The sequence below is a fragment of the Uloborus diversus genome, chromosome 6, assembly GCF_026930045.1.
Source record: "Uloborus diversus isolate 005 chromosome 6, Udiv.v.3.1, whole genome shotgun sequence".
Lineage (NCBI taxonomy): Eukaryota > Metazoa > Arthropoda > Arachnida > Araneae > Uloboridae > Uloborus > Uloborus diversus.
The window spans coordinates 119,378,988-119,394,108 of record NC_072736.1 but is presented as its reverse complement, the minus strand read 5'-3'; the positions used below and the strand labels follow the sequence as shown (position 1 = coordinate 119,394,108).

At 35.1% G+C, this 15,121-nt stretch overlaps 1 protein-coding gene across 4 annotated transcripts in view; it reads left to right on the top strand.

Moving 5' to 3' along the window:
- LOC129224027 (interferon regulatory factor 3-like) overlaps positions 1-15,121 on the top strand; it is a 74,706-nt gene that overhangs the window by 53,170 nt on the left and 6,415 nt on the right. For all 4 annotated transcript variants that reach the window (XM_054858421.1, XM_054858424.1, XM_054858423.1 and 1 more), the window contains one exon: positions 10,173-10,359. In XM_054858421.1, the coding sequence (XP_054714396.1) occupies positions 10,173-10,359 (187 nt within the window). The remainder of the gene's footprint in view (positions 1-10,172; positions 10,360-15,121) is intronic.

The window sequence follows — 15,121 nt, the reverse complement described above, 5'->3', positions numbered from 1 at the left end:
CTGATATTTTAGTACTTGGTTGCATAGGTTAAGCTTTAAAAACTTTGTAAGAAACAGCTCTTTTTAAATTAAATAAAGAATAAGCTATAGATTTCGCATTGCAACAACTTTTTTTTTTTTAATTACAAGTAGTGCAGGCTAGAAAATTAAAAGAAATAGAGATTGTGTATTTTTTTTTTCCTAGCTAACTGAACAGATTGACAACGTGCAGAAGTTATATAAAAGCAAGCAATACACAAGTGGGACAAAAATTAATTTGTTTTAAAATCCCCGATTACCCCGGCAAATGTAGATTCAAGAAGGAAAATTGAAAATCCTTTAAAAAGCCTTGTACTGTTAAAAATCAATTACAAGTATTTTATTTGTGAACAAATAGAAACTGGCAACGGATAAAAATTTCAAATCATTGCATTTTCTTTCCATGTTGGCCAACAATGAATTCGGTTACCGATCGCGTAAATAAAGGCTTAGCCGTATTTAAAATCAGCTTTATAAAGCTTTTTAATTCGAGTTCTATGTAACATGGAAGTTCCAAATACATTCTATCAGACGAAGAAAAGAAAAAAAAAACCTCTTTATTTTGGTACAAAACATTTAAATTTTTAAATATGTTTTCACTGCAAAAATCGCGAAAAACCTTTTAGATTTTAAATTAATATCTTTGTTAATTAATGTCATCCGAAAACGCAACCTAGCTAAGAACACCCTCGATCAACTCTCCTTTCGAACAAAATTTTTTTTTCTCCAAAATCGCTCCACCCGTTTAGCCGCTAAAGTGCCACACACAGATACGTTAAACTTATAACCCCCTTCCTTTGTGTGTCGGGGGTTAAAAAGAATTTCTAAAGTACTGCATTCGCTTATTAGGGATAAAATAAATAGCAAGATATGAAACACGTGTCACAAAATATTTCTCTCACCCATCCCCCCTCCCCGCACCCGTTTGATAGAAATTTTAAAATTTAAGGTTTGTAGCCAAACTTTTAAAAATTTTCAAGGTTTTCAAGCATTTTAAAATGAAATTTATCTTTTTTACTTTTCATTTTTTAGTAACGAATCATGCAATTTTTCGGAAGTTGGAAACCCCCTACAAAACAGGATCTCTAAACTATAGCCTGTTTAGCTAATAGGTAAATTCGGCCTTGGTTCTTAGTTTTAACAGTACTGACGACAGAGCATTTTTATAAGCATGATAGTATGCCACATAACCACCATGTAATAAGTGACCGCAAATTGTTAACGTATTTGAAAAATAACTTTTTAAATACTAAGACTTCGAATCTGGACTATACAACTACATAGGTGTACCATTTACAAGCAACGATAAAATTAAAAATTGTAAAAAACCCCGATTGAGTCGCAACTGTAGTATCCAGCGGGAAAATTGAAAATCCTTTTAAAAGCTTCATATTATTTAAAATCAATGTCAAGTATTTTATTTGTTAACAAATAGAAACTGGCAACAGATAAAAATTTTAATTCAATGCTTTTAATTTCTTTGTGGGCCAACAATGAATTCGAACTAAGCTAAGAACACTCTCGATCAACTCTCCTTTCGAACAAAAGAAAAAAAAAATTTTTTTTTCAAAATCGGTCCATCCGTTTAGGTGCTTGCAGACAGACAGACACACACACACACACACACATGTCAAACTTATAACCCCCTTTCCTTTGTGTTTCGGGGGTTAAAAACCATGAAGGAAAAATAATAATAACGAAACTAAGAAAGATATTAACATCAGCTAATTACATAACAAAAAAAATCAATGAACTGGTAAATAATGACCATAGGTAAAATATTCTGTTATTACAAGATTACTTTCGCAAACTGCGCAAAAATCAACTTTGTATTCAACCAAAACACAATCAGTAACAAAACCGAAACGTTAATGAATCAAACTGAAATTACGTTTGACGTTTCATTTCTGAGCTGGTTTCACACATTCATTCTAAAATTTTATTAATTCTTATAATGAGAGTATTGATGACTGAGCATTTTTATAATCATGGTAATATATAAAATAATTACAAACTAATAAGTTACCGCAAATTGACGCGTCATTAAAGAATAACTTTTTAACCCAGACTTCGAATCTGGAATGTCAATTAAAGATGAACTAAACAATAACACAGGTAAAAATTTTAAACATGAAAAATAAATAAATAAATAAATAAATAAATCAACAATTAAGAAAACCTTAGAAAGATATCAACATTAGCTAATTACATAACAAAAATCAACAAAATGGGGAAAAATGACCATAATATTATTTACTATTAGATTATTTCACAAAACCTCAGAAATGACGGCTTCCTGTGGGTGAATATTTCATGGCGCCCCTTCCCCTCACACAGAATGGGGAGAAAGTACCGAACATTTTTATATAAATTATTAGATAATTGAACATGCAATCCGAAATTTATGTGTACCATAAAAGACAGGAATTAAATCTAATTAATTAAACTGATCAATTTGCATTCTAAAAACCATTATTTTTAAAAAGAACAAAATTAAAACATTAACTAATTGATTGTAATGCAACAAAAGCTAAGTTTATGGCACCCTCTCATAGCTTGGCTACCGGAGCGATCCGGCCTCCTCGACGACTTGGAAGAAATGACGACTTCTGTGGCGACCATTTTCTGGCTCCCCCTTCCCTCACACTGAGAGGTGGGAAACGTACCGAACATTTTCATATTAATTATTGGATAATTGAACATGTTATCCAAAGCCTATGTGTACCATAAAAGACATGAAAATTGAAAAAAATAAGCTTTTTAAAAGCCTCTTTTTTATATATATAATTAGAAAATGAAATAATAATAATAATAATAATAATAATAATAATAATAATAATAATAATAATAATAATAATAATAAATTGTAATGCAGCGAAAGCTTAGTTTATAGCGCCCTCTCTTTCTCATACGTTGGCGCCCATGGTTATCGCTCCTCTTCGGACGGCCAAGAAGGCCGGTGTCCAAGGCGAATTTTTTCTGGTGCGGAGGCACCCCCCCCCCCCCCGGCCCGGACTGGCTCCTTCTGGGGTGATCGGCTAGGTACTGGAAAGGGCCCCCCTGGCCCTGGTATGGGGGTTCCGGGGGTCCTCCCCGCGAAAATGTGAGAAAGTTATTGTTCCAAAAATTGCTTTTTCTTTTTGGACATGTTTAATTATAAAACTGAAGTTAAAATAATATAGAAAAAAAACACGCGTTTGAAGTTTTACTTGACTTACCCTTTAGCAGAACGAAATTTCATACCATTTTTACAAAATCTATTAAAGGTGCGTTATTTTATTTATCATTGTTTCTGAATTAATTTTTTTTCTTTTTTTTTTCTTTACTTTTTTTAATAGTTTTATTTACCTTGTAAGCGGAGAGGGTGTGGAGAAGGATTGTGATGTAGGGACAGGCTTGGAAAAGTTTTTCCCACCACCGGTATTTACCGTCCTGGGAAATACTATGTTTTTCCCACACGGGAAAAATTGATTATTAAAAATATAAATTCAAAACAATCTTTTAAAATATCAAATGAGTTCTAAGTAAATAATACTAGCTTGAAAGACAATACACAAATTACAAATCATAATCGTGTTTATATTCTTCGTCTTCTACTTCCACATTGGATCTTAGCATCAGATAACAAAACACTAATTAGAGACTTTTTGCAAATTTTATTTAAATTTTATTTAAATTTAACACAAATTATTTGCTTCTCTTGATAACCCTGGTATTTTTAAGTTTAAAAATTTTATTTTATTGTGATCAAAAATATTTATTTAGAAAATTAATTATTGATATAAAACATTGTGAGCAAATTTTATGTTTTATATGCAATAATTCTTATTTATTTATATTCCTTTCCTACACAATAATTTAAAACCCAAGGGGAATTTGTAATAACTATTTATTTCTAACCTTCATTCTACACATCAGACTCAGATAACCAAAACATTTCTCTCATATTGTTATTTAGAAGTGTTTCCCGGTATTTACCACTTTTCCCGGTATTTACCATTTCTTTCTAGTATTTCCCAGCGGTATGAAAAAAACAAGTTTTTGACGGGGAAAAGCCAACCCTGTGTAGAGCCCCCTCTTTCAGTGGAGTATGGTAGACCGGGGCACGTTTAGGCAATGCCCTTTTTTCAAAACGAATTATAACTGGAGGGCCAACAGTCATAACAGATTGATGCTGCTCCCTAGCAAATATCCTCACAAGGTTTTGAGCATCAGTTGAGCTTCAGTCTGGCGTGCAGAAAGAATTATCGGTTTTCTACCAAGTCGACTAAATTTTGAGTTGAACGTTTTGAAGCTTACTGTGAATAAATAATATTTAGTCAGAACAAATATAAATATATTAAAATTGGTAAAATTTTATCCTTTTTTTTTTTTTGAGAATTGTATTTGTAGGAACTGAAATGTTATTAACTTTTTTTGCACGTTAAAAATAAATCCAAGCTTGGCGAAGGGGCAAGTTTGCGCGTTGACGTCTGAGCACCTTTACGCACGTTCTTATACTGTGGCTTACTTCTAAACGTGCCCTGACGCTTTTTTTCGCTCCAAACTGTCTCAATTTTTTTTAGCATCACCAAGCTCTTTAGTTTTTAAAATCACTATTTTAATTTTTAATTGAGTTACAAATTCGTATCTTATAGCTTACAATCATGTAGCTCTGTCTTCATGCCCGTTCAGTTTTTACTTTATACACTATTCAGTCTGTAATAAATTTGCTTTATGTTAACGATGGTAAGACATTATGTTCAAAACACTTTAACAGAACCACGTTAGGTGTCAAAATAAATATGCGTCCGGGGTAAGTTTACGTAACCGACTTGGACTTAAAAATAATTTTTTTAACGGTTCAAAACAAATAGAGCAACAACTAATCTTGACTCCATTAAATGCTTCCTTAAACCGCAATGACTGAAATTTCCTAAGTTAAAACATAGAATATAGAAAATTCATTGAAAAAATTCCGCTGAAAAGTGCTTTGGTCGACCCAATAGAATATTCCCAATTTTAGGTGGTCCGAGGGGTTCTCCCCCGGGGAAAATTTTGAAAATCAGATATAAAATTCTGCATTTTTAGGCCTAATGGGGGGGGGGCGGAGCTCAGTCTCTAAGAGGGAGCCCCTTATCCTCTCCGTGAGTGAGCCACTGTTGGAAGGGACTGAGATTTTTTTTGCAACTTTTAAGCTTAAAGCGATGAATTAATAGTAGAATAATTCTCGTACCTTTTTTGCTTCATCTTGTCATTATCTTCTCCCAATGTATCTATTTTTTAATTTCCATAATAGAAATTATAGTTGGCTTGCACGCAAGTAAAATACAGACCTTCAACTATCGTACTATAATGCAGATTGCAGAAGTAAAAACCCCACGTGGAATAGTTTTATGGCCAATATCCGGTGATAAAGACCCTATCGGAAAGATTTCCATGTGCATTCAATTTTCCCATTTATTTACTGGTTTAAAAGCAAAAGGATTTGGTGCACTAAAGCAATCTACATGAATCCATTGAGTCTTGAACAAGTCATGAAGTTTTTATGTACTCCTATTTTTATTACACCTGCATTTCTCTTTTGTTCGAGTTTTTTTCACACGGCCATCATCCATACCCAAATTTCACAGTTCTTGTCTTATCTCATCTTATTGATTCTACAAGAACTTGCAGTATTATTAGCGGCTTGTATCAGAAAGGCTGACATCACTCTCCGAGGGGTCCTAGTTTACTCCTGTCACCGGAGTAACTTATAACCATGCGTTTAGTACCGCCGTCACCTCTGGAGGCGTCAGTCGGTAGTACACTTGGAGAAAGAGGGAAGGAAAGAAAAGTTGTTGGTTAAAATTTTATTTGTTAGAATTCGCAAAAGATAACTTTTTTCAACTTTAGGATTACTCTGGAGATCTGCGTACTCGCAGACTCCGCAATGCGAGGAGGAGGGGGGGGGGGGCACACCACTAAGGGGCCCACGGCCCGAAAAACCAAATTTTCTTTAAAAAAAAAAACGAACACCTAATCACCTCCAGGATCTGATTACTGAATAGGCCAACTAGGCCGCGTGGCCTAGGACCCCCGATATTTAGGAGCCCTGAAATGGCTGAAACTACTTTAGTTTGCGGCTAAAATTGTTTTAGCCAATGGATAGAGTTTGAATACTGGGCCCCCCATAAAAATTATTGGCTTACGACCCCTCGATACCTTAATGGGGCCCCTAATATCTTTGCTGAAATTTTAAAAGTTAAAAATATGTTTTAGCAAATATTTGAAGAAAAAACGAAACTGAACTCATATTAACCCAGGAGCAGCTAAACTGTGCAACTATGTCGTTTAAACACATTTTTAAATAGACAAAAAAATATATGTACGAAAAGCATGAAAAATCCGCAAAGTTTTAAAATCTCTCTTCAGGGGTGCCCACCAGGGGTCATGGCGCAGACTGCGCCATTGAAAGTTTTAGGGGGTGTTTTGAGGGGTACTTTTTACTTTTCTGAGGGGGGTTCTTGCTTTGGGGGGGGGTCTTTGTGATATTTAGGGAGGTGCGCCCTCGCTCTTAGGGGGGTTGGGCACCCCTGAATCTCTTAATGATAGTTTTATCAGTTCTAAAAGGGTGAAAGCAAAAATTTAACTTGATCAAGAGATTGAGGTTAATGTTTTGTATCTCAACTTATATAAAAGGCAGACAACACCTCTAAACATCCCGGTTAATAGAGGAATAAAATGAAATTCAAAAAATGGATTCAAAGCGTTTAAAAATTAACCGAAAATGGTGGCGGTTATCAGTGGGCGGTTATGGGCCGGGATGATTTTTTGCAAGGAGGTCGAGCATTTCTGTTAGGGCCCGTAGGTGATCCCTAAATTGCCTATTTGGTAATCCGGCCCTGTTAACGGGACAAATTCAGAGAAATTAAAGCCCATCGGGACCCTAACCTAAAATTAATATTTGCCCCGGGGCCCTACCTGGCTTTAATTAGGCACCCCAGTGTGCTATTTGTATAAAACTAGAAGGAGTGATCAAAAGCATCCCGGACAGGGCCTGATTTAGATATAGGCAGGTTCTAAGGAAAGATTTTTTGGAGTCACTATGCAGTCAAATCTTACTTTTAGTCATTAGCTAAAACAACTTTAGCCATTATGGGGCCCCTAAAAAGCAAGGGCCCTAAGCCACAGTCTAGTTGGTCTATTCAGTAACCAGGCCCTGATCGTGGCAAAACGTATAAGGAAACATATTGAAATAGTTACAAGGAAATCAAAGAATTTTAAAATCATTTTTTGCTACATTTTTTTTTTCCGCTTCATTTGGGGGCTTCTCCTAGCACGGGGACTCTCGGCGATCGCCGACTAGCCAATTTGGCCAGTCTGGGTCCGCTCCTCTCTCTCCTTTTTCACACAGAATGATAAAAAAAAAGTACCGAACAGTTTTATACTAATTATTACATGATTGAAAATGTAACCTATCATCAAAATGTAATCTATGTATGTGCGCCATTAAGACAAGAATTAAATCTAATGTATTTGTATTCTAAAAACAATACTTAGACTAAAATTTAAAAATTAATAATTAATTATTATGCAGAAAAAGTTTAGTTTATGGCGCCCTCTTAGATCTCTGCGCGTGGTGCAATTGCCCCTTTCGCCCCCCTTTCGGACGGCCGGTGGCACCAGGGCGCCGTAAAGTCTGAATGGTCCTAGTCTGAAGGCGCCATTATTTCATGGCAATTGCACCGCTACTAAGAAAACGTTTCAAACTGAGGAACCCTTACTTTTTTCCCTCCCTGACTTCATACACTGCTTCATATTAACTCTAAAGGAACATTTAAATAGAAGCCATCTGGTTACCCCAGGGAATAATTTAACTTTGTCCAGAAAGGAATGATGGGGTCATCAGGTGTAAACAGTGATGAATGGCAGAGGGTGATTTACTGTTCAGAAGTTGCCGAACCGCCCCCCCCCCTTTTTTTGTATGGATTGGGGAGCTCTTTTATTGCAACTATTGTATATCTTATTGAAACTGGAAAACTAGTACCTTATCTTTATGCGGGCACTTTACGGAAGATATCGCTTTCCCCCTTTGGCTATTGTCTACTTGAATGGTGCAAGATTTTAATAATTAGTTTGTCGCTATGGCTGAGTTTTCATTCGACAGATTTATAATTTTTCTTGAAGTATTTTCTTTCGTACTAGTTTCGATAGAAGTTTACATTCTTTGAGGAAAAGGGCGTCGTAAAAGGTGGCGCACCGGGATTCGTCCCGGTGTCCCGGTGGGCCAGCACGGGCCTGGATAACTAATAGGTACAGAGAAGTCAGACTAAACAGAATACTATCTAAATCAGTTCTAACTAAAGACAAGCTATTCATCATGCGCAAAGAAAGTTCCCCTCTATGCACTACTTGTTGTATTATAGAGGACTTCGAACATCTGATGTGAACTTACCCAGAAAACTCCTCAAACAGACAACTTATCATCTCTATCTTGAACGCCAAAAATTTCTCTCATGACGATGTTTTCCATCCAGACGTCCTAGCGATCTCTACGGGAGGGCCGTGTTGAAGATGTTCCGTAGATATGTTTAGGAGGAGGGCTGTTTGGTCCTCCTCTCTTTTCTCTCGCCAAAGCGGATTATTCGTAGTTTGTGCGAACTGTGAGAATTGGGGTGGACGGTGAAAGGAATCTGTTTCCATATCGCCTATCTATTTGCGTGGAAACGCTGGAAAGAAGAAGATGTTACAAGTTGTACGCGGTTTCGACTAAGGGACTGTCTACAAATGATATCACTCTATGAGTGGCGGAGGAGGATTCGTGAAACTGTGACCGTTTTTGACAGAGGGGAAGGAGGTCAGATCAATAAGTTGAAAAAGTGTGGTGTGACATCATTTATGGACAGCCCCTAGCAGTGGCGTAGCCATGGGGGGATAGGGGGGTCAGCACCCCCCCCCCCCATGAGCCCCAAAAAATCATTTTTCAGTCGAACCTGAAGGGTTCTTTATGAGCTAATAGCTTTTATGACGGTATATATATATATATATATATATATATATATATATATATATATATATATATATATATATATATATATATATATATATATATATGTGTGTGTGTGTGTGTGTGTGTGTGTGTGCATTAATTTGAGGGCATGGCTTTACTTTAAACTTTTAAACTTCAGAAAAAATTAACCCCCTCCAAGAATTTTTTCTCGCTACGCCACTGGCCCCTAGTGCAGATTTAACAAAGGAGAACGGTTAATTGTGGAATCTTTTTTATGTATACTACAGAAAAGGCAGAGGACGCTTGAGTTTCCCCTCAAAATCTTCATGGGGTTCAAAAATGGCTGAAACTGATTGAAAATTGTATTTTCGCTTTTAAAAGCATTTTTAAAGATAATTCAAATACAGTGAACTCCCGGTGCAGCAAATACCAATATAACGAAACATTTGTTTCAACGAAATGCATTTTCAGTCCCGATTTAATTTCCATTACTTTGCTTGAATTCTATGCAACGTCCCTTGAAGTTCGTTGTAATGGGATTTCACTGAATTAGGACTTAATAAAAAAAAAAAACTTTTTTCGAGGTTTAAAAAGTGAAGGAAAATGAAAACGGGACAATTTTTATAAAACGTGGTCCTCACAAATGATTTTTAAATGCGGAATTTGACCCAACTTTGGTACAATGTACTAGTTTTATAGCATTTTTTTAACTCTGAAAAAATAAATATGATTCAACAACTAACCATAGAATTACAGTGCATCAATATTTAATGTAAAAAATTTTTATATGTTGGTATGAGAGGGGAGAAAATAGACTTTGAATTAAATTCTACTGGGTCACTTTTGAAAATATTTCGGTAATGATCTCTTACACGATTTCCGTATAGAGTTAGGATAAGTGTTCAAAACGCTGCTGCATAGGAAATATGAAAAAAAAAAAAAACTTTGAAATGTAAATATTTTTTATTTAGTGTGTGCGGAGTTTGTAAAAGATTCCCTAAGTATAAACGGGGGGGGGGGGAGGGGGTGCAAAATGAAACTGAGCATTCCTTATCAGAGGTTAATCAGACCCTGTATGTGATCAGACAATCAGAGCTAATGAATAGTAACACTTACTTTCACAAAAAAAAAAAAAAAAAATGTGATGAAAAGTTATGACACAATTGTCTTTTTTTTTTTTCAGGCAACAAGAAACTATGAGAATCAGTAACAGAGCCCGGCTGCTAAACGATTTTTTGATACCACACTTAGATCATGGTACCTTTGGTGATAAGTTAATGTGGATAAATAGATGCGAAGGCCTGTTTAGAATATTCTGGAGACATCAATCGAGCTCCAAATTTTCACCAGAAGACTCGATTGTTTTTAAAGTGAGTATGTAATTTTTCTCTTTAAATCCTCAAATAATTTTTTGATTTTTAAAGTGCATCGTTATCATAGCAGTAAGTTTAATTGGAAACTTAACAACTACTCATTCGTTTTAAGTTGCATACAACGTCTTTTCTTATTAACATATATATATATATATATATATATATATATATATATATATATATATATATATATATATATATATATATATATACAACTTTTATGATGGATACAGCCATAGGCGGCTGATACACCAAAAAGTGGGGGGGGGGAGTGGAATTTAGGTGACCTGTGCCCAGAGAGTTAAATTATTTTTAGAAAGTTGGCTATAATTTTTTGTATTTTAACGTCATTATTGCTAAACTAGAAAATTTCTCGTGAAGATATGACGAGTAAAAATTGCTTCTACATTTGAACGAAGCAATTTCCTGTTTGTTGATATTTTGATAGTTGAAATTTTAATCCTAACTCCACCTGGATTAACCCTACACTCCAGTAGATGGCGTTCATTGTTGACCACTTTTTCGTTTCTTCATTCCCTTGAAACGACACAGTCTTACCAGTAAAACAGTTAATGTACCAGATCCAGTTCAGTCTTGAAAGTCTTTCCCTGCGTTTTAAACCAAGGCTTAACTCGATACGCGTCTTATCATGTATAGATAGAAACACGTATTAAGTGAAGCCTTGGCTAAACATTACCAAAAAATATTATCAAATTATCATGTCGTGGCGCGAGTTTCATTGTTGATGACGTCGGGAGCGTTACTCGATAATTGGCTATTATATATATGAGGATGATCTTCTCAAAAATCCGGACAGATGTTCCCAATAGACTCCCTCCTTCCAATTCAAAATTCCATTTTAATCACTATGAAAAGAATAACGTGAGAAAAATATGAAACACACAATTATAAAGTTATTTCTTTGTTTAAAGACGCGAATTCATCAATACCAGCATTTTTTGATCAATCCAAAATTTTGGAGTTAGAAAAGTGGATCGGCAAGGCTCCTTTGCAATAGAAAGTGAGGGGCAGTTGCCCATTTTCCCCCTCCATACAAGCAGGGGCGGCAAATAGGGGGTGCGAGAGGGGGCGGTTGCACCCCCAAATTTTTCACAAAGAATAATATAAAATGGTAAAATTCAATTTAGATAACTTAGAAAATCATTTGCCTGAATTTTCAGAATAGAAAAAACTGATGGAGGATAAGTGTTTGCCTTAAGTAAAGAAGTAATCTCTTCATATGGGCTAAATATTTCAAAATTGAGTAATCTATGTTATGATGGAGCATCTTGTATGAGAAACCCGTACAGTCTAGAGTCTGTGCAATTTTTACGCGTAAATTCCATGTCATTTTACTTAAATTTGTTATGCTCATATTATAACTTAATGTTCAGCTAGTAAGTGTTCATTGACGCCATGTACTAGAAACACATTTTAGCAACTCGGTGTATCATATGCTTTCATGGGAACATTTTGTAAAGATATGCTATTTTTAAAAACATCTCACATCAAAAAATACTTTCACATCAACAAATGTATCTTGAGGCTCTTTACTTGACAATCTCTGAGTGACACAAGATGGTCTTCAAGAGTTATAAAAGCCCCCTGGAAGAATTACTGGAAAGTGACCTTTTAATTGATAAAAAATTTGATGTCATTTTAATATGTATGCCTTTGTCTGAATTTTTTGTTGACTTTATTTATAGTGCGGAGCGTTTTTTTGATAAATGCTACTCTATCATAAAAATTTCAATTCGCTAATCTTAATTCTTGGATTGATAATTGAAACTCTTAGTAATTTTCTCATTAATGCATACTTGAACCAGGTGTGGAACTTTGTGACAGAACTTTTCGTAACAGTTTTTAATGTATGCCAATGTGGAAGAGGTGACAAAACCCAGATGAAGTTTTAGTCAAAATATTAAATCAATATTTTGAATAAACTGATCAATTCAGTTTCTCAAGAAATTGAGACAGGATTTAATGAAATATATTTATTATTGGTCTTAACTTCAATATTATGTAGGTCTGTTATAGAAAGCGAAAAAGAAAATATTACACTTATAAGTAATAGCATGAGGGAAGAGGAATTGTTTTGTGAATTGTGACTATACTTTTTAATGACACAAAATAAATACTAGCCTATTTAAAAAGCTTTCTTGGTTATTTTAAAGAGAGGAATCTAAAGGAAATGTGCTTTTTTTGACATAACTTTCTTGCTTCCATTGTTTTTTGACTGTTTCAATCAGGTCAGTCATTTGAAAGATGACTTCCGTGATTAAATTGAAAAACCGATGTAAATAAAGCACAAATTTACACGAAAATACAGCATATAGCTATTTCAAGGCTACAATAATGGAGCCTCTTCATCGGTGTAAAAAACTACGCACACAACCAGAAAGTTGTAGGAGAACTGAACGTCAACCAATTTTGACTTTCGTGTCTCAGGAGGTTAGAGAATTGCCTTCGAAGCGCAATGAGGCAAAGCAAGACCTTCCTCTTTAGCTATACTGGCAATAAGTTAAGTCATTGGATATTGATTAACTATAGTTACAAAATTTTCTGTTCTTCCTGACTCCAAAAATAGCAGATTAAAACTTTACTAAAAAATAAAAACTAGTACCGAGATATATTTTGTGAGATAACTTATAACAAAATAAATTTAAAGCTTCGGTCGAAAAAATTTTAATTGTTTTTTACAAACCTAATTATTCTTAACATTTTTTTTTTTTTTTTTGTCGCGTCCATGGACAATTAAATGGCTCCGTGTGTCTTCAAGACCGCGCCCGCTAGCTGCAACGCATCTGTGCTGTAGAGGACCTCTCGAAGTTCTGAAGCCAGTGGCACCATACCCAGCTGCAGAACATGTGGGATAAGGGCCGGGCACTCAAGAATGTGATCCGGAGTCAGTTGGGCATCGGTGCAGTTCTTGCAGGGGATATAAGTTCTCGTTTTGTCGGGAAGAATTTTCATCCCTTTATAGTGGTTTGTTCTTAATCTTGCAATTGTAGATGTTAGGATCACGTGTGCCGGTATCCATTGCAGCATGCAGGATTTTCCATTGCCGTGCAAGTCTTCGAGTAGGGCATTTATGGCAGAGGTGATGTTGGTTGCTCCGTTTTGGATTGCTTCTAAGGCCGCTTTTGAGTCAGAGAAGATTGCCAATCCATCAGTTGGGACTGAGATCTCTTGATTGGTCATGTAAAAGGTGAGTGCCTCCTTAATCGCAAGAAGTTCGCTGGTGAAGTTAGAAGCAATTATGCCTGTGTTGATTTTATGTGTATATTTATCTCCATTTGGAAGGAGGAAGAGAATGCCAGCACCTCCTTTGTTGAGGGATGTGTCAGATGAGCCGTCCGTATAGACAGTCACAAAGTTACCCTGGGAGAACTTTTCAATCGTCTCAAGGCCTTTTTGTCTGAGTGTTTGTCCCAGGTCAAAATTCATGCTAGAAATTGTTTGCTTTATAGCATCACATGCTAATTTCTAGCAAGAAAAACTAGCATAAACTAGCAAACATCTTTGCTTTTTCTAGCAAACTTACTAGCATGCCATGCAGTGTTTTGGAACACTTTTCATGCTTTAAAGCATACCAATTCTAGCTTGTGTTGCTTTTATTGTTTGCTTTTCTAGCAAGATTTCTACCACAGGGTGCTTTATTTATAAGCTAGTCTAGCAAGATTTCTAGCATCTGTTGCTTTTTATTTTTTGCTTTTATAGCAAGATTTGTAGCATCTGTTGCTTTTTATTTTTGCTTTTGTAGCAAGATTTCTAGCATATGTTGCTTTTATAGCAAGATTTCTAGCATCTGTTGCTTTTTATTTTTTGCTTTTATAGCAAGATTTCTAGCATCTGTTGCTTTTTATTTTTTGCTTTTATAGCAAGATTTCTAGCATCTGTTGCTTTATTTTTAAGCTAGACTAGCAAGATTTTTAGCATCTGTTGCTTTTTATTTTTGCTTTTCTAGCAAGATTTCTAGCATACGTTGCTTTTATTTTTTGACTTTTGTAGCAAGATTTCTAGCATACGTTGCTTTTATTTTTTGACTTTTGTAGCAAGATTTCTAGCATACGTTGCTTTTTTCTCCTGCTTGCAAAGCAAGATTTCTAGCACATGCTGCTTTTATTTTTTGCTTTTATAGCAAGATTTCTAGCACACACTGCTTTTATTTGTTGCTAGTCTACCATAGTTTCTACCATCTGTTGCTTTTCTAGCTTGATTTCTACCTTTTGTCTTGCTTTAATTTCTGCTACTCCAGCTACCTTCTTACCACCCACTGTTGGTTTAATTTTTCACTTTTATAGCATTAAACAAGTGTTTTTCACCGAGGTTATTATAAAATTCATTTTAGACTTATATAATAAATTACTAACCTCTCCAGTGCTAAATAAAAATGGCATGCAATAAATAGGAAAATAAAAGTACAAAGAACACTTAAAATCAAATTTATTCAATTAAACTTTATTGTAACGCAGATTCTGAATTTTATCGGATAAATATTTGTTCCTTCTCTTCATCTCGGTCTCAATTCCAGAGGAGTCCTTCCCTCTTTTCAGTAGATATTTTCTCATTTTGCTCTAAAAAAAAAAAAAAAAGAATGAACAAATAACAAAACAAATAAAATAAAGCAATAAAGGATTTCTAACGTAGCACTTTGAAACGCCTCAAACTAATGCAGAACATTACACTGCAGTGAGACATATTTTGAACCCACATCATATATAGTGCAACTTAAAAGAAGTTACAATATTTATAGCCC